This window comes from Lachnellula hyalina (genome assembly GCF_007821495.1).
Source record: "Lachnellula hyalina strain CBS 185.66 chromosome Unknown contig00125, whole genome shotgun sequence".
NCBI classification, from domain to species: Eukaryota; Fungi; Ascomycota; class Leotiomycetes; order Helotiales; family Lachnaceae; genus Lachnellula; species Lachnellula hyalina.
The window spans coordinates 26,722-53,757 of record NW_022157239.1 but is presented as its reverse complement, the minus strand read 5'-3'; the positions used below and the strand labels follow the sequence as shown (position 1 = coordinate 53,757).

The following is a 27,036-nucleotide window of genomic DNA, read 5'->3' as shown; positions in this document are numbered from 1 at the left end:
ACCACGCCTTGGTCTCTGACCTCACATCAACAAAGACTTCGGGGGCGACCATGTTCTCGGAATGTAAGTCGAGTCTCTGCTGTTCCTGGCTTTCTTATCTAACTGTTAACCCAAGATGCGTCACGGTTTCTCGCTCAATCACAGTCCCGGTTTTCGAACTTCGTAGGGCCTGACAACGCAGAAGCTCCTCCACCACGGAACTCGAACGAACGACATCGTCGTTCAAATGAACCCTTACGAAATCCTTCTCGAGGATATCCCCAGCGTTTGGGGAATCCATACCAGTCGGCATCCCATCTTTCGAACTTCAACTTCACCTCTAGATACGCAGCCCCGCAAAACGCGCCTTTGTTCCATAGTGCAATGGATGAGTTCCGGGAAGAAGACGATGAAGAGGAAAGAGAACGAGAGACCGCGGATTTTTTTGCCCTCCAGAGGTCAAGAAGGGTATTTGCTCCGGCCAGGCTTGAGGAGAGCGAGGGAACCGATCCCGAGGGTAGTAATGGATCAATAGGTGACAGTGGTGACCATGATGGAAGAGCGTTCGAGGATCGGGGGAGGGGACGTGGTATTAAGAGCAGTTGGAATGGAGGAGTGCGAAGTACAAGAGGGCGAGGTGTGGCCCCCGAAACAGTTGGAGAGGAAGTAGAGGGTGGAGACACTCGGCCAGCCAGTTCTGCGAGCAGCAAAGGAAAGGACCGTATGGAAGATGTTGGTCTTGAGTCCACCATAGAAGACAACGACCCCCCAGAAGATTTGGCTATTGAGATGCCTACCGATGACGAGAGTCCGCCAGCGTTCCAACAATTTCGATCAGGGCCAAAAAAGGGAGCGATCAGATTACCAAATGATAAACGTGGAGACAAAGATATAGAATCTGGTCTCGACAGGGGAGCCGGAATACCGAGACCTCCAAGCTCGGTTGATACCGTGCCAGCTACGATAGCAACAACCCTTGGTGAAGCTCCAAGGCATGACATGTTTTGGGGTTCGTTATATTTGATATGTCTCGGCGCTTTATTCGCAACTTTTGTCCTCGTTTTCCTTCACACATCGCCTCAGAAGAATCTCGGGGATACCATTTACACCACCTTGAACTCATCTCTCCATCTATTCGCAGTAGATACTGTAGTGTCGATAATAGTGTCACTCGTCTGGCTGGCATTGCTGCGGTCGTTTGTAAGGTCACTGGTGTACCTGATACTGCTTGCAGTTCCTGTGATCTTGTTCTCGTTTTCTCTTTACCCTCTGATTTCCAGCTACAAAGGTTCAGCCGGAGGGACAAGCTTACAGGACAAGGCAATGCGATGGCTATCATTTGTGCCGGGTATATGTGCCTTAATATGGTTGTACACCATCTACAAAGGGCGCAAGTCGTTGGACAAAGCTGTGGGGATATTAGAATTCGCGTCCAAAATTTTGGCTGCAAACCCAGCTCTCTTTGGACTAGGATTTGCAACTTTGGGAGCAGTCGTTGCGTGGACTTGGATGTGGCTGGGGATGTTTACAAGAGTCTTTCTCGGTGGGCACAAGTCAACATCACTCACCAAGTTCATCATTGATGCGACAAGTTGGTGGCTGGCAGTCTACTTTGTGCTTATGTACATTTGGACACTGTCAGTCATTAGTGGGATCCAAAGAGCGACCACGGCAGCTACTGTATCTCAGTGGTACTTTCACCGCAATGTGGTGCCATCTCCTACCTCCAGAGACGTTGTTGGAGCAGCTTTGACACACTCGACAACTACGCTCTTCGGAACCATCTCGCTATCAACATTTTTGGCTCTGATAATCCGCCTGCCTCTGCTCGTCCTCCCCCGTCGACTAGTGGGATTGATCTCGATCCTCGCCTACTCTTTCGTGCCAACGCCCATCGCAGCACTCACCAACCCTCTCACTCTCACATACGCAGCTATCCACTCCCAACCTCTACATCCTTCAGCTAGAGGTTTAAGTCAGATGACTTTCCTAACTCCGAACGCGCCAACGACTACGCTTACTCCGCGCTCGTTCAATTCTCGCACCCATAAGACCGCCCCTCTTCTACCCTACAGACTTGCAAAACTCCTGCTGCATGCAACACGCTTCATCATGTCCATGGCCCTCGGGTTTGGCGGATGGGTAGCAACTGCCCGACAACTCGCAATCACCATGCCAGAAGGAACCGGCATCAGAGGCAGTGCCTACGCATACGTTGTCGGTCTAGTGGCGAGTTTTATCGGCTGGGGAGTACTAGGGGCAATGGAAGGTGTGCTGAGCGGCATCGTGGATGCAAGTGTGGTTTGTTGGGGCAGTGAGAAGGGGATGGCTGGTGGAGCAGCATATTGTCTTGAGGCGGGGTACTTATTTGGTGAGACACGGCCGAATGGTTCGTGAGAATTTGTGGAGTGGTGTAATTGGCGCTTGGATTTTGAGCGGTTTGAAGGCGGGCTTTGGGATGCATAGCGTGCTATCTCTTTGAGAATCGTATAGATATGAACATTGATAGATATCCTGTTTTGGGATTGCATGGTTGTGTGTGAGGAGTCAACCTTCGTATAATTTGTACTGAGTTCGTAAAATGCAAGTGCTTTTAGGTGAAGTCCTGCCAGCACCATATTAGCCAACTGCTTTGATAATGGAGTAATAGATCTGACAGCAAAATGCAAGAGCCAGGGCTCAGCTGCCAAAAAAAAATTCGACGATTCTTGATGAGTGCGAAAACATATTGATTTTGAGATTCAGCAGGCTTAAATTGTGCCTTCTATGGTATCTGAAAAACGCCCCTACTCTGCAGACGAGATCCAATCAAGTCTTTACGCCGATGTATGCACCGACCCCTTTTGAATATCCAGAACTCCATCGATATGCTCAAATCATTCAACCATTGGATCATCCAGTTCAATCATTCCCCTCGTATCACTCTGACACCCCGGACAATTATGCGCCACATCATGCGCGAAAACATCACAATCGATACAGAAATGATTGCCGCAGACCTCACACCCATACCGCCCGCTCTCACTCGTGCCCTTGACCTCTCCGCCTCCTTCAGCCTGCGACCCCCCCTCTGGTACTTCTGGAAACAGTGCCAGGCACGAGTAACACGCTTTGGATATCGAGGCTGAAGACCAGGGGACTTCAATCCAGTTCCGCAGGGGGAAAAGATGGTGATACGAGCGCGCGAGATGCGTGGATAGGATGAGCGTGAGGCCGCAGGCTGGACACTCAGCGGGGAGATTGCAGACTTTACTATCGCATCTTGAACACAGATATCCGCCGCGGCTTAACTTGCTATGACAGGCGCAAAAGCTCATCGTCTTCCCAACACCGAGAGTCCGCGACGGGAAACCCATCATGAGGAGACTGGACTGCGATTGCTTTTTCGTGCGTGTAACGGGAGGCGTCGTAATAGCCATAACCAGCTCCCTAAAATGCTGCTCGTTGAGCGCGACGCTGTAATTACCATCATCGCCCGCATTGGTACGTGAGCATAGCTCAGCGCAAATAGCTACCTGTGCCGCCAACCCCACGATCGAGACTCTAATCCTGTCCGTGATCAGCGCTGCGATCGTCTCATGTATATCTCCCGGGTCACTGGAAAGCAACGCTCCGTAAATAATAAGTATCTCTCTAGTGCCGTGAGAAGGGGCGTGAAACAGCGCAGCGCGGCTCATTTCTAGGGCGTTTTGTAGACTCGGATTCCCCTGTGCTTGCTGCTCTCGCAGCGTTTTCAGGCGCTCGATATGTTCGGTGGGATTCCCGCTCATGTCGCTGATGCGTATTGCGATACCATCACGCATGCCTATTATGCCGAGCTGGGAAATGGGGTTTTGCTCAAAGTACTCGGTGACGAATTCGGAGGCGTAGCGGATTGTCAGGAGGTAGCGCGTGGGGCGGAGGTCTTTTTCCACCATGGCGAAAGAGAGGTCAAGGATTAGGATGAGATGGCGGATTATCCCTCTTTGTAACGGGGTTGTATCTCGTAGTAGTCTGCGGTATATTGGTCAGTAGGCTGGTAGATATAGAGCGTGAAGGACGTACATACCTTTTTCTCTTTCCTGCCTCCCTCAATCCCTCAACCGTAGAGTTAATACTCCCATCCGCACCCTCAACGACGGTATCCCAACTCCTCTGGATATCCTCCCACGCAGCTCTCTTTCGGCTGGTTCCTGAATTGGTATCGCCGCCCCGTGTGGTTGAACCAGCGGCGCCTCGGACAGGACCTGTCGATCGCGTGCCATGTCCTGTAGAGACTTGGTGGGCTCCAACATCGTCATCAGACAGATCGTTTGCGACGTACTCGCCGTCCGAGTCTGACATGGTGGATTTTGTGCCGGGGCAGCACTTGCTTGTGCGCTGTGATGTTGTGGAAGTTTGCGTAGGGCTACCTGCGCAAGGCTGAAGCTCGCCCGAGTTGTATGTAGCGTAGAACGGCGCTGCTCGCTAAGAAAGGGGAAGAAGCGTCTAAGCAGCTTCTTTAGGTATGCAAAGCAATCGAAGCATACAAAGCTATAAAGTTGTAAGAATATGGCAGAAGGGAAATGTCAATCAGCTAGGTCAGGTTTTACAAGGTCCAGTTTTCACTACAACGTCTCGATTACCCAAGAGTCAGCCGTAGCCTCGCCTCTCTCTTCGTGCAGCCTTTCCGTTATTCTACTAATGAATATCTAAATTGAATCACTGCTGATGAAAGGTACGTCAGGGAACTCCAGTAATATATTTATTCATCAGTCTCATTCCATTACGCGCTATACTGGGTATACTACTTAATGCGCAAAATCATATACAAGTCAAGGCTCAAATATGGACCGTCTAAGCAAGCGCGAGAGCAAGATACAAAGCTTTCCTCGATGGGTAACTCCCTCCTACTCCCTAAAATTAACTCCTCCGGGTGCTGCCCTATTAAATGTTGCATGTCTTCCAACGCATTCGAATTGCTGACGTAGTAAAATGCCTCGCTTCTTGATGTAACGTCTATAAAGTGAATTCGTCGCTCCTAAAAGATTTGCCTCCAAAACTCCAGATCCCTATGCTGCTATGTCGTTATTTGGGTCATGTATAAGTGTTCCCAGCCGGCATTGGCCAATCATCTTCGGTAATGCTTGACCAGAAAGTCCAGACCATCACAACCGATAGGAGCGTAAAGAGTGTCTCAAACAGAGCCCCGTCGATCTTTCCATGAGTCCCGCTGCAGATGTGAATGCTAACGACATAGTTGAAGATCTGGCCAATAGCAAAGAGCAACGCAGCTGCTGCCAAATAAATCATTGGCTTGCGTTCTCCTAAAACTCTAATGACCAACGCTGTCTCGAGGACGAAGAAGGCGAATAGGAAGACGAGTGGTACAAGCTGATAGAGAACATAGAGACCGGTGTTCCTGTTCAAAGGTCCGTAACTGTTCTTTGCGAAAAAGCCGGTCCAATTGTAGCCCGTGTCGAGGGCAATGTAGCCTGTTCCGATGAAGAGTGCTGCTGCAGAGGCAACCATGAGTCCTACGGAAAGAGGCGTTCCATCGTCAAGCAATTGGAAGCCCACAATAGCATTCAGTAGAAGTGCCCAGAGGGTAGCAACGATCATGCCGAGATGGATTCCTGTAAAGGCCTATTCACTTCGTCAGCTTACCAGCCTATTACCCCTACTTAGCAAACATACTATCCTAACTGTATTGTTCAGAGGGAATTTGCCGACCGTGAAGATTTCGCATATCTCCATTACTATGTAGCCCAGGAGGAAAATCTGCATCTCTCTTCAAGAATTATTAGCAAGACGCACCACGGAAGGAACAATCGCAAACGTACCTTCGACCTACAGCCGCTTGTTTTCGTTCTGACCGCCATAGTAGGTACGCAGATACCAAGATTGCTACGCCGGCAAGCAGTATCGAACCCAAATTCCCCAGATGCCGTCCATTGGAAAGAGATATGCCGGTGACGTGGCAACCACCATCAAATCCCGTCGTATTCGAGTAACTGAAGCCTGGGAAAAGCTGTTTGGAAAGTTCAATCAGCATAATTGTTCCGGGACTTTGCGAGGGATGGCTAGTTGAGGGCTTACGTTGCAGACTGGCAGTGTCGAGTCGCGACAGAAATCCTGATCCAAATTGTCAGCCAAAGACCACCAAAGCCTGCCAAAGAAGACTCTGCATCACACCGGGTCTTCAGGCGCATCGCATCCGACTCACATGGAAGTTTCCAAATTGCGTGGAACCCATCGTTGCTACAGCGCTGGTTGCGAGCGCTTACTAGGTGGCTGGAAACAGTACGCGATTTAAGCTCCTACAGCTCAGCTTCGTAGAGGGTTCAATTGTCGCAAAATGGGTATTGTTGTAGATGTGGGTGAGTAGTGAATTGGTGGATCGAAGGTGCTTTTGCTCGCCGGCACGTTTGCGGGGTGGTTGACTGGACTGGACTCGACTTGAATTCCGGTTTTGTCTGATCTTGTTTGTTGAAGTTCCTGGCCTGGCTGGCGGTTGGATGGACCCAGCGAAATTCATGCAAAGCTAGAGCCCCTGGTGCAGTGGAATTGCCACGCTGGTTGGCTGGGTGGCTGGGTGGCTGGGTGGCTGCGGAAATGAGTGTGGCTGTGGCCTTATCGTACAGTAGAGTGATCTTTATTATTATGGGCAACGGGAGTGATCTTGATGTACGATGTTATTATGATTATTGTGTTGATTTCTGACAGACGGCGTTATGGTGAGTGCAAGCAAGAAGATATGCTGGACTGGACTTTACAGATTGGGAAGGACCTCCCTTGGTTAATTTTACCTCACCCTCACCCTCACCTCACCTCACCTCACCTCACTCATGAATTCTTCCCGTACCTAATTTGGTAGCAGGCCAAGTCTTACCAATAAGATTGCAGCAGCGTGACGGGGCCAAACCACTCGGGCATCTAGAACAAATGAGCTTCATGCAGCACCCCGAGGCTAATTGCTTTTTCCAACATTACGAAGTATATTGCATTATGATTTGTTCATTACTCCGTATTCTTTCTTTTACCGTACTGTACCGTATGTAAACGTATTTTGATGCATGCACTTATCCCCACCATACACCTTATCTGTTCTTGCTTCTTTCGCTGGCGGCTTGTTTCAGAATAACGCGACGCACATCGTATTGCGTTACTGTATGCATCCAATGCATACCTAGGTATAGATCTTGGAGCCTCCTTGAACCTCGTGCGTATTGGCAAGGGGACTTTGGGCACGGGAGATTTGTACTGGACTGGAGTGGTTTTGTACCCAGTACCTACCGGTACGAAGTGTGCACCTCTGGCGAAACGAGGCTGTGTTCATATATCATCCCCTCCGTTTCCCCGCTCTCGAGGAACGATACCGTACTTATCCATCTAACGGTGTTCCTCAAGAACTCTACCATGGAATACAGAGGGACAGTAGCTGTATCTCCTTACAATCAGCTCCGGTACCAGCCTTTTTGGATTTTAACCGCAGATGATTGGTTACGCATGCGGAGGTATGGCGAGTTTTAAATGCCGAAGTAGCCAGAGTTTGAGACCGAGGTTGGTAGGTCATACATTAGAAGCATGACAAGACCTGTAAAGCTTCGAATAAGGTAAACAAACCGACGCTGAGGTTGGACTGGTACTGTATGCGTGTCAATATTCGTGTATGTGCTACTAGATGTCAAAGTAAGCGTAGGATATCTCACCCAGATATAATTTCAACATCCTACCATATGATCAAGGGCTATAAATAGCTGTCACCGACGATGAGGCTCACAAGCATGACTTGGAATCCTGCAGTCTGTTTCTTGGGATTTAATATAAAGCAAGCATGTCGCGTGCGTGGTGGTGCCTAGTCACCATCTCACCAGTTCAAGTGGTTTATAAAATCTAAGACATTCTCCAAGGTAGTGATGCTGCCAGTACCACCAGACTTTTGTAGGAAGGATATCTCGTGTCTCTCTTCCATGCTTCCATATTTCTATAGCACGATCGATGACTGTGTCATGCTACACAGCACAGCCTCAAAATGGAGAAACGAGGTTCCAACTAACAGAGGATCTTGGGGATTGAGAAAAGGGTTACCTATGACCTTGACACAGCTTGAATCTGTTTCCCGACTCTGCCTACCCAAACACTTGCTTGCAGGTACAAGGGGGAAATATCCAAACCAAGCCGACGCCTCGAAGTCTTTATAGATAGATTGGAAGGGTACAACGTAAAAGATCTAGAGTCACTTGGCCCGCTCAAACAGGGCCCATTCAATTTATAGATAGGATAGATGGCTGAATGCAGAAGAATTAGAGCTGTGCACGCTACACTTCTCTTATCTTCTTCAAAGAACCCCCTTTCCGTTGGGTCCGTCCGCTTATCATCACTAAGTCCTTTCCACTGGGAAGAAAAGGGGTTCGTTTGTACTGTAGTTGGTTCCTTAGGTGTCATTATACGGCAGGGCAGGGTAAGGTAATGTAATGGTAGGTACCTCCGGCTGGTAACACCCTACCCAGCAAACTCTATGGGGAAAGGATGATCTAACCTGGTGCCCTCCAAAGCCACATCGACAGACATATCAACCGCTTCCTACAGCCCATACATCGTATCAAAAGCTTCGATAACTATCGTCCGCTCCATCCCATCACGCGCACGCGATCCTTCACCAACTCGAGTCGCCGATGACCACGAATGTCCGGCCCACTTTTTGGCGCACCCTGACACCTCACAAGAAGGCCCTAAGGCTCTAAAGGAACATTCACGATACGGTTTACCTAGGTAGATAGGATAGTCAGGTCAGGTCAGGACACCCGAGTTGCATCATTGGGACACCGCCTAACCATCCATCCTTACTTTACTCCGCAAACTACCTTACCTCCACATTCCACCACCTCCGCATCAACGGCAGTGAGCTGCTGCTTCCAGCTCTAACCTTCACCATTCCTTCCCCAACATCCTCCCGTCGCCCTGCTAACATACCATTGCGAAACCTATCATCCCGTTCTGACGAGCATTCCGCCTCATTACTGGGAGCGCACTCGGACGAAAAGCAGGGCCGTCGCTCTTCCCTCTCGCGCAGTTCCTCCCCGGACTCGGATTTTTCTTGGAGTGACACTGGGGACCTAGCCGAACAATTAGCAGACGCCGAAGATCCTCTGCAGATAAAGCTGCGTGCATCACTCGACGAACAAGTGTCTGGCGGTCCTTCAAGGCGGCCGACTCGGCAGAAACGGGTCCGTTATCAAGAAGATCTGGAAGATCCGGAGGAGAAAGGACATCAATCTGGACTCGTTAAAGAGGACATCGAGATCCCCGAACCTGCTCCACGTTCAATTACCAAAGCCGAGCATACTCTCGCCGCTATCATGTCTGGGGGAGAACGGCAAATGCATGGCCTGACAGGCAAGCCCCTGGTGTAGGGACAAAACACCAAACACGATCTACCAATTACTAACAATGCGTCCAGGTATTTCACCAGTATCTTTGTCTCTCTGGGCGTCTTTCTCTTTGGATATGATCAAGGTGTGATGTCTGGAATCATCACGTAAGTAGGACATCTTCTACAGTGAGATAAGCTAATATATCCTCAAGTGGTCCGTATTTCAAAGATCAGTTCAATCAGCCCTCGCGAGCCGAAGTCGGTACTATGGTTGCCATTCTCGAAGTTGGGGCATTTTTTGCATCTCTCGTCGTCGGCAGCGTCGGAGATATCATTGGACGACGGAGGACCATATTTTATGGCGCGTGTATATTCTTCGTTGGAGGGGCTCTACAGACTTGTGCAAATGGAATGCCGATGATGCTGTCAGGGCGTATCATCGCCGGTGTTGGCGTTGGCATGTTATCTACGATTGTTCCCGTATACCAGTCCGAAATCTCTCCTCCACACAACCGCGGCAAGTTGGCCTGTATCGAATTCTCGGGAAATATTACCGGATATGCGACTTCAGTTTGGGTAGACTACTTCTGCAGCTTCATCAACAATAACTATTCCTGGAGGGTCCCCTTGTTTATGCAATGTGTTATGGGCGCACTTCTGGCGATAGGAAGTTTGGTCATAGTAGAGTCTCCAAGGTAAGCTGCTCCGTGTCCTTAGAGTTATTGACCTTCAACTCATATGCCCAGATGGCTTTTGGACAATGACCATGACGAGGAAGGTATTGTCGTAATTGCAAACCTTTATGGAGGTGGAGATATCCATAACCCCAAGGCGCGAGAGGAATACCGCGAAATCAAAATGGATGTACTTCTCTCACGACAAGAGGGCGAAAAAACTTATAGAGAAATGTTCCGACGATATCGTACTCGTGTCTTCATCGCCATGTCTGCCCAGGCCTTTGCACAGTTGAATGGCATCAACGTCATATCGTACTATGCGCCATATGTGTTTGAATCTGCTGGTTGGGTTGGCCGGCAAGCGATTTTGATGACTGGGATTAACGGAATTACGTACTTCCTGTCTACTGTACCACCTTGGTATCTCGTCGATCGGTGGGGCCGCAGATTCGTCCTTCTAAGCGGTGCAGTTGCAATGGTCTTGTCGTTATCGGCTATCTCCTATTTCCTCTTCCTGGACATACCCTCTACTACTCCAACTCTTGTGGTCATATTTGTTATGATCTACAACGCGGCATTTGGATATAGTTGGGGTCCGATTCCATGGCTTTATCCCCCGGAGATCCTACCTCTCAGCATCCGATCCAAAGGCTCAAGTTTGTCTACAGCCACTAATTGGGCATGCAATTGGCTTGTTGGAGAAATGACTCCTGTCTTGCAAGAGTGGATCACATGGCGTCTTTACCTCGTGCACGCTTTTTTCTGTGCTACGAGTTTCGTTGTTGGTAAGATTCCGCTCATGTGCTTTTGTTACTTCTGAAAACTAAATTGTTTTAGTATATTTCGTTTATCCTGAGACCGCTGGTGTAAGATTAGAGGATATGGATGCCCTCTTCGGTGATGCTACGACCGCGATGCCTACTCCCATCACAAGGGCTGAAAATGGTTCATTGATGGGAGTGAGTTCTCCAGTACCTTCTATGGACCTCCGAAGGGGTGTTTATGGGGACCCTATCAATGATTTCGGCGCTTCAAGCGCGATACCTGGACTCGACATTGATCCTCCTCACGTGTCCATTGTGAACGGGAAACCGCAATATGGCGAGGACAACGAATCCACAAGCGAAGGTGTTGGTGGGTGGATAGGTCGGATGGTCAAGAGAGGCAAAGGAGATGGAGACAGCGTTAAAAGTAGCCAGTACAAGGCTGTAGACCAAGAGGAAGAGGAATGAGTGGAAGGCGTTATTATTAGAATCAGGCATTTGGCTATTAGAAAGCGGGCGTAAAGGAAGGCTCACATGGTTGCGATGTAAAACCATACCACGTTCGAGCGGAGTACCTAGATTGTGCATATGTACAACTGACTGATAAGTCCTCGCAGGCTTTTTTACATTTATATAACCATAGGAACATTTGAGCAGAATGTATAATTTCGGCTGACCTCGCGTGATTGATATCAGTCCTTACTACGGACCCCAGAAGAAGATCCCCAAAAGAGCTATTTATAAGACTATATATACACTCTTTATTTAGCCTCGCATGAGACCCCACGTCATGCAACAACTGTGGCTCTGCTCAGAGTAGACCACTCGAAACGACGACCCCTTTTAAATTATGTTTTCTCAGTCGCGCCGTTGGTTCGGTTTTCAGTGCAGGTGCAGGTAGGTAAATCTGAGGTAAAATCTGTCCTTGAGATTTGGCTACTGACGCACCTTGGTGTCTATATAGATAGCAACTTAGCTTTAGAGAAACGCCTGAGATACTATATACTTCCTTCCAGGATTGATTTGAACGAGTGGTTTTTAAAGTTGGCAGAATTGCATTCCTTTCATTTATCCAATTTTGACGAAACATTTCCCATCATATAGATGAGTTGCACTTGTAATTCGGACGTGTTTTTGATGTAGCTCAAGTTAGCTTACACCCACACGCGGCGGCGGCACACAGTAATATCTAGCGTGGCCATATTCACATCCAAAAATACGACTGGGCTGATGCAAGGTAGGCCTAATGCAAGGGCAGGGATTCTAGACGACTCCTTTCCAGCTCTCGCGATATTTTGCAGCACTTCATCTTGCCTCTGCTCTGCCCTCCTCCCTTAGAAGTTGTACAATCATCTGCGGAGATGGTCAACTCTGGAATTTAAGATTTTTTTTTAATTCTACAACTTCTTCACTTCTTCACCCTCGTTTGCAGAGAACATCCAGTCCAAATCGCAGCATTTGCCTGCACTTCTAGCACGGCTTACTACAGACGAGTGAAAGTGTCCTTTTGGAGCACATTTGTTCCACCTTAGTCGGCAGACTTTGGAAAGTGTCCCGAGATCAAGATGGCTTCAGAGAAGATAGCAGTTGCGTCTGGAGCGGATTTCGATCAGGCCACGCGGCGACGTAATGTGCCCTCGACTTCACCAAACAGCGGACTCGTGGATAAGGTGGAGGTAGACGACAAGAAGACACGGGTGAAGAAGGTCAGTTGCTGCATTTGCTGCCGTCCTGGTGTTTCCCCCAGACACATGCATCTACGCAAGGTTGCTAATCTTTCCATCTCAACCAGAATGAGCAGTCATTACTTCAATTCCTCGACGAATGGGAGTTTATTATCGCGCCCATTATCTTTACAGCACTTGCTTTCTTCACGCGATTGTACAAGATTGGCTTGTCCCCCATCGTGACGTGGGATGAAGCTCAGTACGAAATCCCCCCTCAATAGAAAATCGTCGAAGCAACCGCTAATCAACCCTTGACAGTTTCGGAAAATTTGGGTCCCACTACCTCAAGCGCGAGTTCTATTTCGATGTACACCCTCCTCTTGGAAAGATGCTTGTTGGTCTATCAGGATACTTGGCTGGCTACAATGGCTCTTTCGAATTCAAGTCGGGGGAGAGATACCCGGATGAGCTCAACTATACCTTCATGCGTGCATTCAACGCTTTTTTTGGCGCTGTGTGCATTCCTCTGGCCTATTTCACTGCCCGCGAGCTGAACTTCAAGAGACCAGCTGTGTGGTTCGTCACCCTGATGGTCCTCTGCGAGAATTCGTACACCACCATCAGTCGATTTATCCTCTTGGACTCTATGCTTCTATGCTTTACCTTCACAACTGTACTGTGCTGGGCGAGATTCCACAGACTTCAACACAAGAGCTTTAGTATTGAATGGTTCACTTGGCTCGCCTTGACTGGTATTAGCATTGGATGTGTTACCAGCGTAAAATGGGTCGGATTCTTCGTCACAGCACTTGTCGGATTATACACCATCGAGGACCTTTGGAACAAATTTGGCGACACTAAGATGCCCAAGGTACGTCTTCTTTGACCCAGGCCTACGAGCTACATATTGACCCTCATTCAGATTGACCTTGCAACCCATCTGGGCGCCAGAGTCATTGGTTTGATTATTATCCCCTTGCTTGTCTACATGCTATCTTTCGCCGCTCACTTTGCAATCTTGGAAAACAGTGGTCCAGGAGATGCCCAAATGAGCTCGCTCTTCCAAGCAAACCTCAAAGGTACCGAAGTTGGAAAGGATAGTCCCCTTGAAATCGCCTACGGCTCTCGCGCTACTCTCAAGAACATGGGATACGGTGGCGGTCTTCTCCACTCCCACGTCCAAACTTACCCCGAGGGATCTACTCAACAACAAATCACATGTTATCACCACAAAGATGCCAACAATGAGTGGTGGTTCTACCCAAACCGCGATCAACCAGAGTACGATCCTGAGGCACCACTAAAATATGTCGCGGACGGTGATGTTCTACGTATGATCCACTCCCAAACCGGACGTAACCTACATTCCCATGATGTTTCTGCTCCAGTCACCAAGGCAGACAAGGAAGTTTCCTGTTATGGAAACACCACTGTGGGAGATGAGAAAGATCACTGGACGATGGAAGTTGTCAAGGACGTGGCTTCGAATGATCGAAGCAAGATCAGGACTCTCACCACTGCTTTCAGACTGAAGCACACTGCTCTTGGCTGTTATCTTCGTGCTGGCAACGTCAACTTGCCACAATGGGGTTTCAAGCAAATCGAAGTCACATGTGCGAAAGACGCTAAGGCAAACGACGTATACACCCACTGGAACGTCGAGGCTCACTGGAATGACAAACGTAAGCTATTGCTATCTTCTCCGGCTTCTTAGTATGCTAACACTGCCTAGTACCTGCCGCTGATGCTGGAGCATACAAGTCTCCATTTTTGCAAGACTTCATTCATTTGAATGTAGCCATGATGACCTCGAACAACGCTCTTGTCCCCGATCCCGACAAGCAAGATGATCTCGCCTCCCAATTCTGGCAATGGCCTATTCTAAATGTCGGTCTCCGTATGTGCGGCTGGGACGACTCAATTGTCAAGTACTTCCTCCTCGGAAATCCCCTCGTCTACTGGGGTTCCACTGCTTCCCTCGGTGTTCTCGCTCTCATAGTAGCATGGTACTTGATCCGCTGGCAACGAGGCTACGACGAGCTCAAGCAAGCTGATATTGATCAAATTCACTACGCCGCTCTCTATCCCGTACTTGGATGGTTCCTTCACTACATGCCATTCGTCGCCATGGCTCGTGTTACCTATGTCCATCACTACTACCCAGCTCTCTACTTCGCCATCCTGACATTTGGCTTTGTCGCCGACTGGATGTTGAGGCACAAGGGCCAGGCCGTGCAATACTCCATTTATGGTGTTTTGTATGCCGCGACTATAGGACTGTACGTTGTGTTTATGCCGATTTCTTGGGGTATGGAGGGTCCAAATAGGCAATACAGCTACTTGAAGTGGTTTGATTCCTGGAGAGTTACAGATTAAACGGATTTCAAACCGAATGTCGAACTTGTGCCTAACTAAAGGCGCAAATGTGGAAAAGTAGCAAGGGTGTTGGGGGTGCTCCATGAATTGGGAGCATAACGAAACGTTTACTTGCATCATGTGCCATTATCTCATTTTTCACTTGTTCAAGGAGGTGCAGGAAAAACTTGGGTGGGATGGTCGGTCTTGCATTGTTTGAAGGCCATAGGCAAAATCAACTCCTAATTTTGTATAATTATGTGTTTGTGATACGCTTGTGTCTTATCTCGGAATGTGCATTTTCCAGATGTTCTATTCTAGTTCTAGTTTCGTTCTTTGGATTAGAGCTTCCATTGTTGACCATGCACCGCCCGTCTTAGATCCTTTCTCATTGTCTATCCAGCTCAACTAGAAAATGTCCTCTAGAAAGTCTATCCTCAGCATCCTTCAACCGCCACAACAGATTTAGCTATCACCAGCTTTCCCCAAGTTCAGATCCACCTCTTTAACCTCAATCTTCCTAATAACACGCGCAGGATTCCCAACCACGACATCTATCGCAAGGTAGTCAGTAGCATTCCTCGCCTCTGTTACATCCACATATTACATCCGCATCCTTTGCTTGCATCTCACACAGATCTCGTGTAGATAGAGTACTCAGAGTAACTTGGAGTAGTTAGGTAGGTAGGTAGCTTACGGAATTCAGGCACATCTTTCGTAACCACGCTCCCGGCGCCAACCGTCACACCGCGCCCAATAGTTACGCCCGGCAACACAATCGCGTTCCCGCCAAGCCAGCAGTCCTCGCCGATGCTGATGGCGGCCCCGGATTCGGGGCCGGAGAGACCGTTGCGAAGCGTGGGGTCGAGGGGGTGGGAGCCGGAGAAGAAGGAGCAGTTTGGCTGTTTGGGGGGTGGGGTTGTTAGTGAGTGAGTGATTGATTACTTAGTTAGGACGTATGTTGATTGATTGCATTGCTATGATTACTGTTGTTCTGCATTTTATGTTCGTGGATGGCTGGCAAAGGGATGGATAGATGAGATGGAACGGGATCAAGGGGGAAGGGGAAGGGGTTAACGCACTCCGACGAGAGTTCGGGCTCCTATGGTGATGGGGAGGGTGTCGATGAATGTGCAGTTTGAGTTGATGTACGCGCCCTTGCCGAGTCTATTATGCATAACGTGGCACATTAATCAATCAATTAATCAATCAATAAACACTTTGTAGCTTGAGGAATGGGTCGAGCGTGTGGATAAAGGAATGAATCAAACTTACATTACGTTGAACCCGTAGTCTATTTTAATCGGCGCGTCTACCCATGGTTCATCTTTCAATATAACATCATCTTCCTCCGCACTTGCTCCGGGAGCTGGAAGGGGAGTGTCGTCGTTTGTTACACTGCGAGCAGTTTGAATACATAAATTAATTAATTAAATAAATAAATAAACCATTCAAGGTGAAAAGGGGTAGGATATGTCTTACTTTTTCCAAAGCTCCACAAGCAATCGTCTTGAAGAGGACTCGTTGTTGTAGGCTTCGATGTATTTACGACATGCGTGCTGCTGCTTCTTCCGTGTAGCTACTAAAGAGGGCGTAAAGGCGTAATAGAGCTCTCCTCGCTGCATGCGTGATTCGTTTTCGGCGGTGCTGAGCTTGTCCATGATGATTGAGTGATTTGCTTTGGGATTATACTATAGTAGGAAAGTGGAAGTAGAGGTTTAGAACTGAAAGAGTGTGGGGATGGGGAAGGATATATATATCATAAGGCGCGTCACGGATTGTTCTTATAGACCAGAACTCTTTCCCTGACTGTCGAGACCGACTGTAAGACGGCTTTCGGGCGGTCATGCATAATGAAGCTTTACAGTAACGCCGAACTCCGCGCTCGGGGTGGGGTAGGATGGGGTCGACGACTACATCTCTCTTCTGCGAGAAACATCACAAACACCTGGAGTGGGAAATGCTTTTTAAAGGAGAAGGCCAAAAGTACGGCAAGTGAAGGGAAATTTTGAGGTTGGCATCTGGTCCTCACTCGAGGAAGCCACGACATTTCCTGATCTCCAACAATTCTAGCAACTTCGTCCATTGAGGCATCGATCAGGATCCAACCCAACCCGACGGCCAACAACCATTTTTCAACAGGCAAGTTTCTCCCATGCCATGTGGTCTCTGCAGTTGGAAGCAAAGGATAGCTCGCCTCCAACAGAAGTTCTTCCCCTAGATCATTCAGGGGCCAAGGCCACCAGTTATAAGGCCTCCTTTCTTGACAAGGGGGCATAGACTGACGGCAGAAGATTAAAAGAAGGTATAAGGAATCGACGGAGTTTTTGAACTTCATATTTGTCTTAGGCTAAGTTCGTTTTCCTGTTTGCCTGACTTTGATAGTTTGTCTGCTGTTATGCCCGTCGTCGGTTTGAATCCTTCAAGTTGGTTGGGTAGCTTTGTTGTCCTTCCTCATGCTCGTCCTCGCTCTCCAACCCACACATTTGCCCTCATAATCTTGACGAACTTGCGCCAACTATTGAATGGTTCCTATACTCTTGAAGAAACACTACTCAGCCTCTGTGATTTGCATGTGATCAAGACATTCATTTCCCAATTCACCTTTGTTTGTCGCCCTGCTTGCTCGCTTCAAGATCTGAGGACTTCTACTTCCCACCATCCTCGACTTCCTGAACAATACAACCCACAAACCCACACCAAGACGAATAATACAGCATCTTCCTTCTCAGGCACATTTTATGTACCACGCTCGTTAATAGCCTAAACAGCCTCTTCTAATTCTCATCAAGTCAAGTCAATCAATTAAGATGCACGCATCAATCCTCGTCGTCGCCTTTGGCGGACTCATCTCTGCCGTCGTGGCTCAAGGAGCGGTTTCCACGGTCTACGAGACTGACATTGAGACCATCACTGACTGTGGCACTCATCCATCTTGCCCTGGCAAGACCGCTGTCAGCACTGCCATCGTCCCCGTCTCCTCATCCGTGTTCACCGATACGATCCTGAGCACTCAGACTTCATCTTGCGAGACCTCCGCCACTGAGATTGCATCCACCCCAGTTCCCGTTTCTTCCACTTATCCAGCTGCTCCATCTTCCAGCGCCGAGGTTCCCACTCCGTCTTCGAGCTACGAGGTTCCCCCTCCAGGTATGTGAATTGGATATCCATTATTTCCTATTCGAGCGCGTTTCAAAACAAGCCCCAAATGCCTTGAAAATCATCGCTCTGCACTCTTAGAGTTCATCAAGAAGCCAATCTAACCCTCTGTTTTTCACACAGCTGCCCCTACCACTCCCGCGACCGTTGAGACTTCCACCCCAGCTGTCCCCACCACTCCCGCGACCGTCGTGGTCCCTCCACCAGCTGCCTCGTCCTCAACTATCTCAACTTCGTACGTTCCCACGGAGACCCCAACCTACCCGGTCGTCAACAGCACTGTTGTACCACCAGCCAATGTCTCCTCCACCGAGTCAACTCCGGAGGCATCGCCATTCCCAACTCCAGGCAACCCCAGCGCACCAAGCTATCCCAACAGCACGGTCCCCGCGGTGACCAGCAGCGTTCCCTCGTCTTCAAGAGGCATCACCACTGCACTCACCACCAACGTTGTCGTCATCCCAGCAAGCAAGACCAGCTCGACCACCCCACCTGCTTCAACCTCTAAGACGGTCAGCGCCGGTGATCACATCATTGTCCCTGGCATCACGCTGGGTCTGCTCGCCCTTGGTGCTATTCTCCTCGGATAAGCAGTCATGGATTTCACTTCCTCGGGATTGATCTTCTCGCATTGATCGGTCACGGGCTGTATAATAGATACAAGTTTCATTAGTGCTTTTGGGGGGGATTTATTAATGACTTGCACGATATGGAATGGAATGGAATGGTACGAGATACATGGACTGAACTGGCGTTGCAATTTGCTTGATGAGGTGAACTTTCTCTGCGATTCGCTACTCGATCTTCTTTTCTTTTCTTCTTGCGAGAATAAAATTTGGGGAAATACAATGGAAAATGGCATGGTTGACTTTCGCGGCAGAGATTGACAATAGATACTTCAGCGCGAGCGATTGTAACCATAGGTCTCTTAATCAAGCGGCCATAAAAACAAAATGACCCAACTTGCATGTGAAAACTCCATCTTTACAAATGTCAAAGCGCCTTTATCTACCCCAACTAGCAGGTAGAAATCAAAATTGACAAGCAACTCAATCATGCCAATACTTCAATACCTGGTCACACAAGGACACTCCCCATAACCACTTCTACTTCTACATCTCCCCACTCCTTCCGCGCATTCTCACGGCCCTTTGCCTCCGCACTAGAAAGCGCAGCCGTCAGCTGCTGCTCCTCGTATCGCTTATCCCATTTCCCGAAGCCTTCCTTGAGCTTTTTTTCCAGATCAGATGTTGAGGGTTGCGGGGTGAAGGGTTTTGGATAGCGAGGTGAGGAGGTCAAGTTCTGAGGCGGCGCGGTGGGTGAGAAGGGCGGGTTGTTGGGGGGACGATATGAAGATTGATGGGGAGGGTTGTGTTGATGGTGATGGGGGGCTGTATTCAGACCAGTTTGGTGAGGTGGGAGAGGGGGTCAATATTGCAGAGGTAGAGAGGTTGAGGTTCACGGAGACGTGGGTTGCATTGATGGTCATCGGGGCGTGGTCTTTGGGCGAGCGTGGTACGGATGCTGGGGGAGAGGGGGTAGGTGGTCTTGTCGATGGTGATGTATTTGCGTTTGGGGGATTTCTTCCGGGAGATGTACATGTGCATGTTAGACATGGACTGCGCTGTTGATGCGGATGTTGATTCAGCTATTGCTAGAGCAAGCAGCGTGTTGAGGTTGAACTGAGGGAAAGAGCTTGGGTATTCGGGGAGGAAAGGCAGTGTTATATGGAATTTGGACTTACATTGAACTCATGTTCCTACTTTGAGCTTGAGCTTGAGCTGCTGCAAGATAGCCAAAATGAGGGGGTCAACGGCATCATGCGCGAATTAAAGGCGTCCCCGGTTTCTAAAAGCACCACAGCCCAAAGACTTTAATGTGGAAATGGCACTTGCGACTGCATGGTGGGCCTTCAACGTGAAGTTTCTTCATGTTATTATTTCAGAATCTGTAATGTCTGGTCTCGCTTGAGATATTGTACATATACATGTGCAGGCAGCCGCATTCGCATTATTTCTTTTTGGCCCCAGCATGTCTAGAAGACACTTTTACAACCTGGACTCTTTCTTCTTTGTCTTTTTTGAATTACTCTGCCAAGCAAATTCCTAGCCTGGTGTCAGTCACGAGCCCACGTTCAAGATGGGGAGATGCAAACGAATTGACTTACCAGTTTCTGCGCTTGTCCTGCTTCGATAATCACGTTTACTACTACTGGAACAGATGCTTTGAACCCCTCTTCTGTAGCTCTTGCAAGCTCTTCTGGTGTGCGGACTAGGTATCCTTCCCCGCCGCACATCTCTGCAACTTTCTCATATCTAACTTCCCAACCTAAGCTGGAACTTCGAAGCCCACCCTGAGACTTCCCCTCGATCGTATTATTCTGTAACTGTAACCATGCATCCGAATCGTCACTGTCCCCGTGGTATACCCCTCCATTATTGATGACGAAAATCAAAATATCCATCCGGTATCTTGCCATCGTTTCAACCTCAGCCAAAGAGAAACCAAACGCCGAGTCACCTTCAAGGCAAACGACTTTCTTGTGACATGTTTTCGGTCCGGATGTAGCTTCCGGGGAAGGGAAATTGTAGGCACAGTGAGCTGCAATTGCGTACCCAAGACCAACGCCCATAGTTGCATGTGTGCCTGCATCGAGACGTAGCCGTGGGTGCTCAACCGGGAATGCGCTCCTGGAAATATCCATGGTATTTGCTCCCTCAGATACATAGACAACACCACCATCTCCTGGCTGTGATAACGTATCGAGCGTTTCCTTGATCACATTGAAAGTCCTTGCGTAGGTCATGGGACTCTTGTCCACTTTCGCAGCCTTTTCTGCTTTGGCCTCGTTTTTGGCAGCACTAGCCTCCAGTGACTTTACATACTCTGAAGATATATTGTATTCCCAATTCCCAAGAGCTTCGGTGAGTTGAGTAGTCACGGCTTTGACATCTCCAATGACGCCCAATGCTGGATCACCATTATTCTTACCCAATTCTTCTGCTGAGATATCGACCTGGATGATCTTCACATCAGGGTTCCATTTTGGATCTTCTCCAAAGTGTAGAATCCAGTTCAATCTTGCTCCTAGGATCAAGACGACATCTGCACCCTTCAGAGCAGCAGATCTCGCGGTAGCGGTATTTGATGGATGAGAATCGGGAAGGACACCTTTTCCCATAGGTGTAGGTAAAAAGGGGATCTTGCTCTGGTCAATCAACTTCCGAATCGCAGCTTCTGCTTGCGAATATGCAGCCCCCTTTCCAACAATCACAAGAGGCGCTCTAGCGGACTTGAGAATTTGTACAATGCTCTGGATTTTCTCTGGATCTGAGGCAGCTCTTGGAGGTGCTGGCACAATGCGTGTCGCTATCTCCTCCCCCTCTCCTTGGATGAAATCTGCGGGTAGATCAACGAAACTGGGGCCTGATCTCCCATAGAATGACGTTTTGTAGGCATTCGTCAGACTCTGGGGTATCGAATCGAGACTTGACCGAACTGCAATCTTCGTATGGGGAGTAAGAAGTGAAATAGCATCCATCTCCTGGAAAGCCCCCTTAGTAACCAAATGTGTCTCGCTGGAGCCAGCTAATAGCAGTAAAGGAAAGGCATTTGCAGACGAATTGCCAATTCCAGCCATAGCATGGAGAACTCCTGGACCTCCAACTACTAGGCAAACGCCCGGTCTGCCCGTCAAGTAGCCATATGCTGTAGCAGCGTAGGAAGCAGATTGCTCGTTTCGAAAGGCAATGAACCTAATACCCAGAGCAATTGCCTCTTCTGCAATTTGAACCACTGGGATTCCAACAAGTCCAAATATGACCTTAACACCTAGTTCATGCAGAGCCCGAGCTATCAAGGCAGCTCCCGTGGGCGATACCATTGTGGTGCGAGTTGCACAGTGAGAAATAGTTAGGCACAGGGGAGCCGAGGCTGCCACAGCATGACTATGACCTCAATGAAGCTCCATACTGTACTCGAGTAGTGCAAGCGCCGATAATGATAACGCATGGGCCTGAAGCCGTGCGACGTGTACCAATGGTAAGATATCATGCTCTTTTTATAAACGGCCTAATGTGACATTCTTGCCCTAAAGCCTAGAGTGAATGCTCACGAGACATTTTTTATGCAAAAAAACTATAGTCATGGCTCGCTCGTTCACGCAATTGTGAAACGAGCGGTTGATCGATCTGAATCGACAACACCAGACTAGACCCAACAACTTCACCACACGCTTTCAACATGTCAGAAAATCCATATTATTCGGACCCGGCTCTCTACCTCTACACGTCTCTGACATCTGGATCGTCTCATATTGTCACAGCGACCTCTCGCCTCGAGACGATCTTGAAAGCCAACAAGATTCCCTTCAAAGCCCTCGACATCGCTACAGATGAGAAAGCCCGCCAGATATGGGGCCGTAGAGCAGGAAAAGATGAATCTGGACGTGTGAGGAAGATACCTGGGTTGGTGCAAGAGGGTTTCGTAGTCGGGGTTGGTCCTGCCCATTTCCGGGAAGATATACAGTCGTTAACTCCCACGTAGGATCTCGTTGAAATCGAGGACTGGAACGAATACGGTGAGCTAAAGCAGCACGTCAAGATCGTAAAGAATAAGGCAGTAAAAGCCGGACCCTCGACACCCCTATCCAAACTCTCGGACGCAGTGATAGCTGCCCAAGAGAACAAGAAGCCTGGTTCTACGCCCACTTCAACAGCCCCCAAAGCCCCAGCGGCAAGTTCGAAATCCGCAGAAGCTTCAGTCTCGGATTCGAAGCCCCCGACAGGCGGCGCGCCTACGACTATATCCCTAGCATTAAGACAGGCCGGACAAGAAGCAGCACAAAAGGCAAAGGATAACAAGATGACACCACCCGTGGAGACGTTCGACGGAGTAGGAGAGGCAGAGCCGCCAAAAGAAAAGGGGAAAGCTGTACCAGCTCCTCTCACCATCCCAGAAACGGAACATGCAATCGAGACACCAACACTCATGCAATCACCCACCTCAACAACCTGGCGACGAGCCCCTGGATCTGGGTTTGAAATCAAGACGCCCCGGCATTCTATCAGCAAGTTAGAGTCGATGCAGTCTCCCAATAGCACGGCTTGGAAGCCGGCAGATGTTGAGCCGCCTGTGAAGTCTTGTGTCAAAGAGGAAGAGGATGAAGACGAAGATGAAGACGAAGAAGATAGCGAGGATGAGGCAGATGAAAAGGAGTGATTTCATGACATGGGATGAGTAATGTGTAGGTATGGCGTTACGTTTAGCTAATACCAGTCTGTTTCTACTTCGGAATCTCTGTATCCAAAATGCAGTTACACATCAGCGCCGCAAGTTAGCATTGGCAGCATTCGCATCCTAATCCCACTCCCTCCCATTTCCAAATCCCTTCGGATCATTGTTACTGGCCCCGCTCTCAAACCAAGTTCTCTTCTCCCTTTGCTCTGTAGTGGGATCCGCAGTTCTGTATGCCTCTCTCAGCTTCAACCAACCCTGATTGGCTCCCACATCCTCCGCAACACTATGTCCCTCGCCCTCCAAACACAAAAACCGATTACTCGCCTCCGCTCTCCCCGCAATATCAACCGTGTGCTGCCAGCAGTCGCCAAAATCATACTCGTACTCAATTTTCGCGCCCTTATATTCCTTATTCTCCAGCACTTTGCTTAGTTTGATCTTCTTGCTATCTATTTTGGGAGTCTAGGAATGTACACGATCTCGATTGTGCATTGAGTCTAATCCTTTGGCGGAAGCAAAACTACCTGGTCCCATTGGACCTTTCTCGATGATCCGCAAGAGGTTCTATCTCGGTCCTGAGTCTGGTAACGGGTTATCGCCGAATTAGGCGGCGTCTTGTCTCATGCGGCGGGTGATATATGTCATCATGTCGAATAGGAGCTATGGTTGCACGTTTCGATCTTTGGTTTTGAAATCGTAGGTGTGCGTGCTGGCCCAGCCGAAAGCTATTTGCAGGGCGCGGTGCAATTGCTCGAACGTTGCGGTTGAGGGGCAGGAGAGCGTGCGGGTTACCGAGGGGTTGGTGATTCCGGTGGGGCAGAGGGAGATGTTAACAATATAATTTTACGCTTTGCAGGTTAACTTGTGGGTTCCCCGGTTCTCTGCTTGGCAGTCCTTGCCTAAAGATAGTTAATCCTGGTTGTTTGTTCTTGGAGACCGGGTGACTTACTGCAGTATGGGGTCTTCTTGCGGCGTCCACAGGTCAGTAGTTTCCGGTTATCCGTCTATATGATGTTGCAGACTGCACACTTTGGCTTTTTGAACGCTTCAGAGCCATTCCCTCCGGCCATCATACGACGCATATCTGCAAGTGAGACTCAAGCAACTTCTCGCTGAGCCATTATGAGATGATGCTTCTCGGAGTCCAATAAAAGTATTTGGGAGGGCGGATGATGAAGGTCTGTAAAGTTTGAAAATCTGGGACCAAGGAGGACCTTTATCGAAAAAAGATAAAGTGGTGAACGTGTTGATGTGAAGCACATATCACCCAAAACGCGCTCGTCACTCGACATCACGTGATCCAAATGAAATCTATTATTGTGCAATTACACAGTATCTACCGGTTCACGTTCAATATTCTTCTTAATCTAAATCTAAAATTCGATCCTAAAACCTTCAACCTAAAGGTTTCAGGCATAGAAGGAGGTTCTTGTTGTGTTGGGCTGGGACAAGAATCACCAGGCACAACCTCTTATGAGTAACGAGAAAAACAAAAACTCTTCACATAACATTCCACTCGCAATGCTTTCAATTTACTCTATTGGTTCCGATTCCAGCTTTGGAAATGCCCTTTACTTCCTCCTGTGAGGGTCGAGGTTCATGTCTTGAGAAATCCTTTTGGTCCCATGCCCGTGGAATCGTTACTTCAGTCAGCAGTCCAAGACTAAAAGTACTAGAATATGTGTTCTGAACTCTGTCGGAGACGATAACCCTATGAATTGCAATAGGCACGGAAGATTCTGGTCGTTCCGCGGCATCGGAAACTTTCAGGCGATCTTCAGGGCAGTCTTATGGTCGGAGATATCAGGAGTTATACACAACGAAATCTGTTATACCATTGACAAATTTCCATCTAGGCAGAAGGCTGCATCAATATAGTACAGGCTTATCATCTCTGTTACTAAGAATGACGTGCAGATGGTTTGTTGACTCCGACCCTCGGTGTCGAGCCTCTTCTCTATACAAGTCAGAGCACACAGCCAACCCAAAAATGACGAGAATCTCGGCAGAGGCTGACATGTGAGTGACACCGGATATTTGCATCTTGTCAAACCTGTCGTATAGTCCCAAAGCAGTGTTCCCAGCAACGGGTAGACGGGAATGTGCATGTGGTGTGATCCCATCCGGTGATTTGGGGAAGCGATTTGAGCCAAAATAAGTATATAGTCACATGGTGATATGGTAACGCGCGAGATTAAGTGACTTCGGCGACTTTGTCCGATGATATCTGTATTGAGTGACAGTGAGGATCTGCACATTTGCACAACATTCTAGAAGTCCTTTAGAAGTTTGTCTTTCGTGGGAATCTCGCTGTAGCCATCACCACAGAACGTGGAGAGCAACAATACATATTGGCAATGCAGAGTGCGCGTTTCCCGAACAGAACCTATGAAATATACTGGAAAGGTTTCATTCAAGTCTGACGCGGACTTGGCGAGGGGCTCTCCGAGAGGCTGAGGCAGTTTCGGACAAAAGCAAATACAGCATGGAAACCAAGCAGCAACGCTAGTTGCCTATGAATATTGACGGCGATCACAGACAATAAAAAACGACAAAAAGCAACATGAACCGGAGGGACCTCGAAAATTGTGACGGAGATGCCAAATATGAGCGGACCAACTGTAAATATGGCATTGTGACAACAAAACCATGGAACGTCGCAGAGGTAAAGAGCACTTGCACTTTGATCCCAAGATACGTATACCCACCGCTTGTTCTGTGAAACTGTCAAAGACGTAGTAGTTCAGGTACGAGGCCGAGTGACTCGAGTCCAGGCAGAGTAGAGCTTGACTTGAGGTCGTGGTCGTGGGAGAACCGCATGTCTTTGTGCTGGGGTCTGGCCTTGGCCTGCACCATTCCCGCCAGATCGGCAGCTCCTTTTCATTTCATTGCTTCCCCGCCAGCCCGCCAATGCCGCCACCAACCTCACTCAACCCCCTCGCCTCGCCTCACTCTCATCTCATCTCATCGCCCACCAGCGACTCGGGCTCGGACCCGAACATTATGAAGTGCTACACAGGAGGGCCCGGTGAGATGCCGCCCGCAAGATGGTACCTGTAGCACTGCAAATTACTCGGGAGATCGGACGGGTTAGAATATAGAGTTATGTTGTGGTGAAGAAGCAAGGAAGAACGGGCATTCAGACTCTCCGACTCTCTGCGGCGAGATGCCATGCCGTAAGTTCTGCTCTGGTCGTGATTACCTTCCGAGTGTACTTGTACATGCCTTTGATAGGTACCTACCTAGCCTTTATTGGTTTGGAATATGATGGGTATTCAACACGGGCTCCAGACCAGGAAGGCGCGATCTGAATGATACAGTACAGTATTGTCTGTTCATGTTCAACCACTCTTTGCCAACTTGATATACCGTCCTATCTGAGACCCCACTAACTCAGGGTCTCCCGCCTTTGCACTCTTCATATCATTAATGACAAGCCGACCAACGCTAAGACTTTTCATTCCGTGACATCTCATCATCCAGCATCAGCATCGGCATCTAGGCCGAGTCTTTTGTCTTCAGATTTCTTACTCGTGTATAGAAGTACCTTTGAGAGCCTAGGTAGGTCAAATAGGGTTCCCCTCAGTTGCATTGCAGTCCTACAACTACAACTTACACAGTGTCACTAGTCGAGAAGCCCACACTCCACCACTGCAGTCCGCATGAGCTGCACTGCCTGCAAGGATACAAAGCGTTGCACAAAGCTGTCTTGTCTTTTTTCCTATTCGGCAACATTCTGTTCATGGTCCATTTGTGTTTCTGGAGCCATTCAAAGACCCCAGATATCCATATCTTTGGAGCGGCCTGTTCTGCCGTGTCGGAACGAATATTGTGAATAGAACCTGTCTTGGCCACATATTGCC

At 48.8% G+C, this 27,036-nt stretch overlaps 9 protein-coding genes across 9 annotated transcripts; 4 read left to right on the top strand and 5 right to left on the bottom strand.

The window, feature by feature from the left end:
* Window positions 1-50: 50 nt before the first annotated feature.
* ctl1 (Choline transporter-like protein) lies at window positions 51-2,376 on the top strand (the record flags this gene model as incomplete). The annotated part of the gene is made up of 2 exons (XM_031151239.1): window positions 51-63; window positions 116-2,376. 2 exons carry the CDS (start codon window positions 51-53, stop codon window positions 2,374-2,376), a joined length of 2,274 nt encoding a protein of 757 aa, XP_031003360.1.
* Window positions 2,377-2,855: 479 nt separating this feature from the next.
* Window positions 2,856-4,425, bottom strand: ssl1 (General transcription and DNA repair factor IIH subunit; the record flags this gene model as incomplete). Its single annotated transcript, XM_031151238.1, has 2 exons — window positions 2,856-3,972; window positions 4,028-4,425. Coding segments are annotated over 2 exons (1,515 nt in total), but the record flags the coding sequence as incomplete, so codon positions are not given.
* Window positions 4,426-5,034: 609 nt separating this feature from the next.
* Window positions 5,035-6,193, bottom strand: CHS7 (Chitin synthase export chaperone; the record flags this gene model as incomplete). The annotated part of the gene is made up of 5 exons (XM_031151237.1): window positions 5,035-5,583; window positions 5,635-5,728; window positions 5,781-5,968; window positions 6,037-6,072; window positions 6,164-6,193. The coding sequence occupies 5 exons, from the start codon at window positions 6,191-6,193 to the stop codon at window positions 5,035-5,037; spliced, it is 897 nt and encodes a 298-aa protein (XP_031003357.1).
* A 2,221-nt stretch (window positions 6,194-8,414) lies between these two features.
* HGT1_3 (High-affinity glucose transporter) lies at window positions 8,415-11,222 on the top strand (the record flags this gene model as incomplete). The annotated part of the gene is made up of 7 exons (XM_031151236.1): window positions 8,415-8,434; window positions 8,530-8,712; window positions 8,735-9,349; window positions 9,401-9,478; window positions 9,526-10,008; window positions 10,060-10,775; window positions 10,828-11,222. The coding sequence occupies 7 exons, from the start codon at window positions 8,415-8,417 to the stop codon at window positions 11,220-11,222; spliced, it is 2,490 nt and encodes an 829-aa protein (XP_031003370.1).
* Window positions 11,223-12,319: 1,097 nt separating this feature from the next.
* PMT2 (Dolichyl-phosphate-mannose--protein mannosyltransferase) lies at window positions 12,320-14,797 on the top strand (the record flags this gene model as incomplete). Its single annotated transcript, XM_031151235.1, has 5 exons — window positions 12,320-12,460; window positions 12,547-12,680; window positions 12,740-13,292; window positions 13,344-14,103; window positions 14,154-14,797. The coding sequence occupies 5 exons, from the start codon at window positions 12,320-12,322 to the stop codon at window positions 14,795-14,797; spliced, it is 2,232 nt and encodes a 743-aa protein (XP_031003358.1).
* Window positions 14,798-15,241: 444 nt separating this feature from the next.
* LHYA1_G006294 (putative acetyltransferase) lies at window positions 15,242-16,437 on the bottom strand (the record flags this gene model as incomplete). The annotated part of the gene is made up of 5 exons (XM_031151234.1): window positions 15,242-15,330; window positions 15,474-15,678; window positions 15,859-15,943; window positions 16,052-16,174; window positions 16,259-16,437. The coding sequence occupies 5 exons, from the start codon at window positions 16,435-16,437 to the stop codon at window positions 15,242-15,244; spliced, it is 681 nt and encodes a 226-aa protein (XP_031003359.1).
* Window positions 16,438-19,983: 3,546 nt separating this feature from the next.
* HACL1 (2-hydroxyacyl-CoA lyase) lies at window positions 19,984-21,818 on the bottom strand (the record flags this gene model as incomplete). Its single annotated transcript, XM_031151233.1, has 2 exons — window positions 19,984-20,040; window positions 20,103-21,818. 2 exons carry the CDS (start codon window positions 21,816-21,818, stop codon window positions 19,984-19,986), a joined length of 1,773 nt encoding a protein of 590 aa, XP_031003353.1.
* A 262-nt stretch (window positions 21,819-22,080) lies between these two features.
* On the top strand, window positions 22,081-23,155 carry YFR016C (Uncharacterized protein; the record flags this gene model as incomplete). Its single annotated transcript, XM_031151232.1, has 3 exons — window positions 22,081-22,091; window positions 22,144-22,429; window positions 22,481-23,155. 3 exons carry the CDS (start codon window positions 22,081-22,083, stop codon window positions 23,153-23,155), a joined length of 972 nt encoding a protein of 323 aa, XP_031003354.1.
* Window positions 23,156-23,293: 138 nt separating this feature from the next.
* LHYA1_G006291 (uncharacterized protein) lies at window positions 23,294-23,707 on the bottom strand (the record flags this gene model as incomplete). Its single annotated transcript, XM_031151231.1, is given in 2 exon segments — window positions 23,294-23,635; window positions 23,648-23,707. The coding sequence occupies 2 exon segments, from the start codon at window positions 23,705-23,707 to the stop codon at window positions 23,294-23,296; spliced, it is 402 nt and encodes a 133-aa protein (XP_031003355.1).
* Window positions 23,708-27,036: the final 3,329 nt, after the last annotated feature.